The 1149-nt window shown below is 47.7% G+C and overlaps 1 protein-coding gene across 1 annotated transcript in view; it reads left to right on the top strand.

Moving 5' to 3' along the window:
* The window catches only part of RPL39 (ribosomal protein L39), a 2602-nt gene that overhangs the window by 717 nt on the left and 736 nt on the right, over window positions 1-1149 (top strand). The window contains exon 2 of the mRNA XM_009889338.1: window positions 70-173. Within this exon, the coding sequence (XP_009887640.1) occupies window positions 70-173 (104 nt within the window). The remainder of the gene's footprint in view (window positions 1-69; window positions 174-1149) is intronic.

Raw genomic sequence — 1149 nt, 5'->3', positions numbered from 1 at the left:
TGCCGTGCTGGGCTCCCGTGGTGGGGCCGGCCCGGGCCCGGCGGGACTAACAGTTGTTCTCTCTTCCAGTCGTCTCACAAGACGTTCAAGATCAAACGCTTCCTTGCGAAGAAGCAGAAGCAGAACCGGCCTATCCCGCAGTGGATTCGCATGAAAACGGGCAATAAGATCCGGTAAGGAGATCAGCGGCCTTCTTGTGAGGAACTGCGGCCTCATTCAGGCTGGCTGTGCGGTATGGACTGGAGTCAGCAGCTGATTGTGTAAAAGTGGTTATGGCAGCAAAAGTGCAGTTTTGTGCTTGCTAATACCATACGAGCATGGGAGTGCAGATGCACAACTCCACTGGATAGCGTTGGCCCGTTGGGTTTTCCCCAGGCAGCGTGGGGTTTCCATGCTGTTTCCTTCTGTAGCAGTTCATTTCATTCCAGTGCTCTGCATGTATCCACGGGTGTTCAGTGATGGCACGAATGAAGTGAAAGCATGCACTGTACATGCGTGTAACTTATTCCAGAACTTGTACCCCGATATTCTCTCTGCTTCTGATGTTCCCTTCCTAACACCTTTCCAATCTCTCCTACTTGTCCCTCTGGGTTCCTGCGTTTTCAAGGAACAGTATGTTACGGAGCATGGGTGTCCTGAGAACGTTGTGTGTAAGGGAGCAAAGGGCTTGTTGGGTGTATGGGAGCTAAAATTGATAGTGTAAGATCCTTGGCACATGACTGCAGAATTAATTTGCAACTGTTCCTGTTTGTTTGCTGATAGTGTGTGTGTTCAAGCATTGTGCTTAAAAAAATAAATGCAATAAGAGAGTACTGTGGAACACTAGGTAACTGTGAGGCATGCAGAAGAAAGTAGTGAGGAGAGTGATAGTAGCAGTGCCTGGCTCAGGCAGTGAAATGGCTCAGAATTGCCAGGCTCTGCTCCTGCTACTTCTCACCTGTTTCTTTCTAGGAAAAAATCAGTGTTGTGTGCCCCAAACTGTATTCTTGTCTTCCAGTTACGGACTTACAACGGGGTTCTGTATTAGCTAAATTGCAGTACTTTGGAATACTTTATCATGAGGCAAAATCATGAATTTTTGTCTTGTGGCACTTAAGCACCTTGGTCATCAGTTTTGTCCAAACTGTGTGCTAAAGCAGGCTGCAATTA

The sequence above is a fragment of the Charadrius vociferus genome, unplaced genomic scaffold (assembly GCF_000708025.1).
Source record: "Charadrius vociferus isolate BGI_N301 unplaced genomic scaffold, ASM70802v2 scaffold7, whole genome shotgun sequence".
Lineage (NCBI taxonomy): Eukaryota > Metazoa > Chordata > Aves > Charadriiformes > Charadriidae > Charadrius > Charadrius vociferus.
The sequence above is the reverse complement of the archived record's forward strand: the minus strand, read 5'-3'. Positions and strand labels throughout refer to the sequence as shown.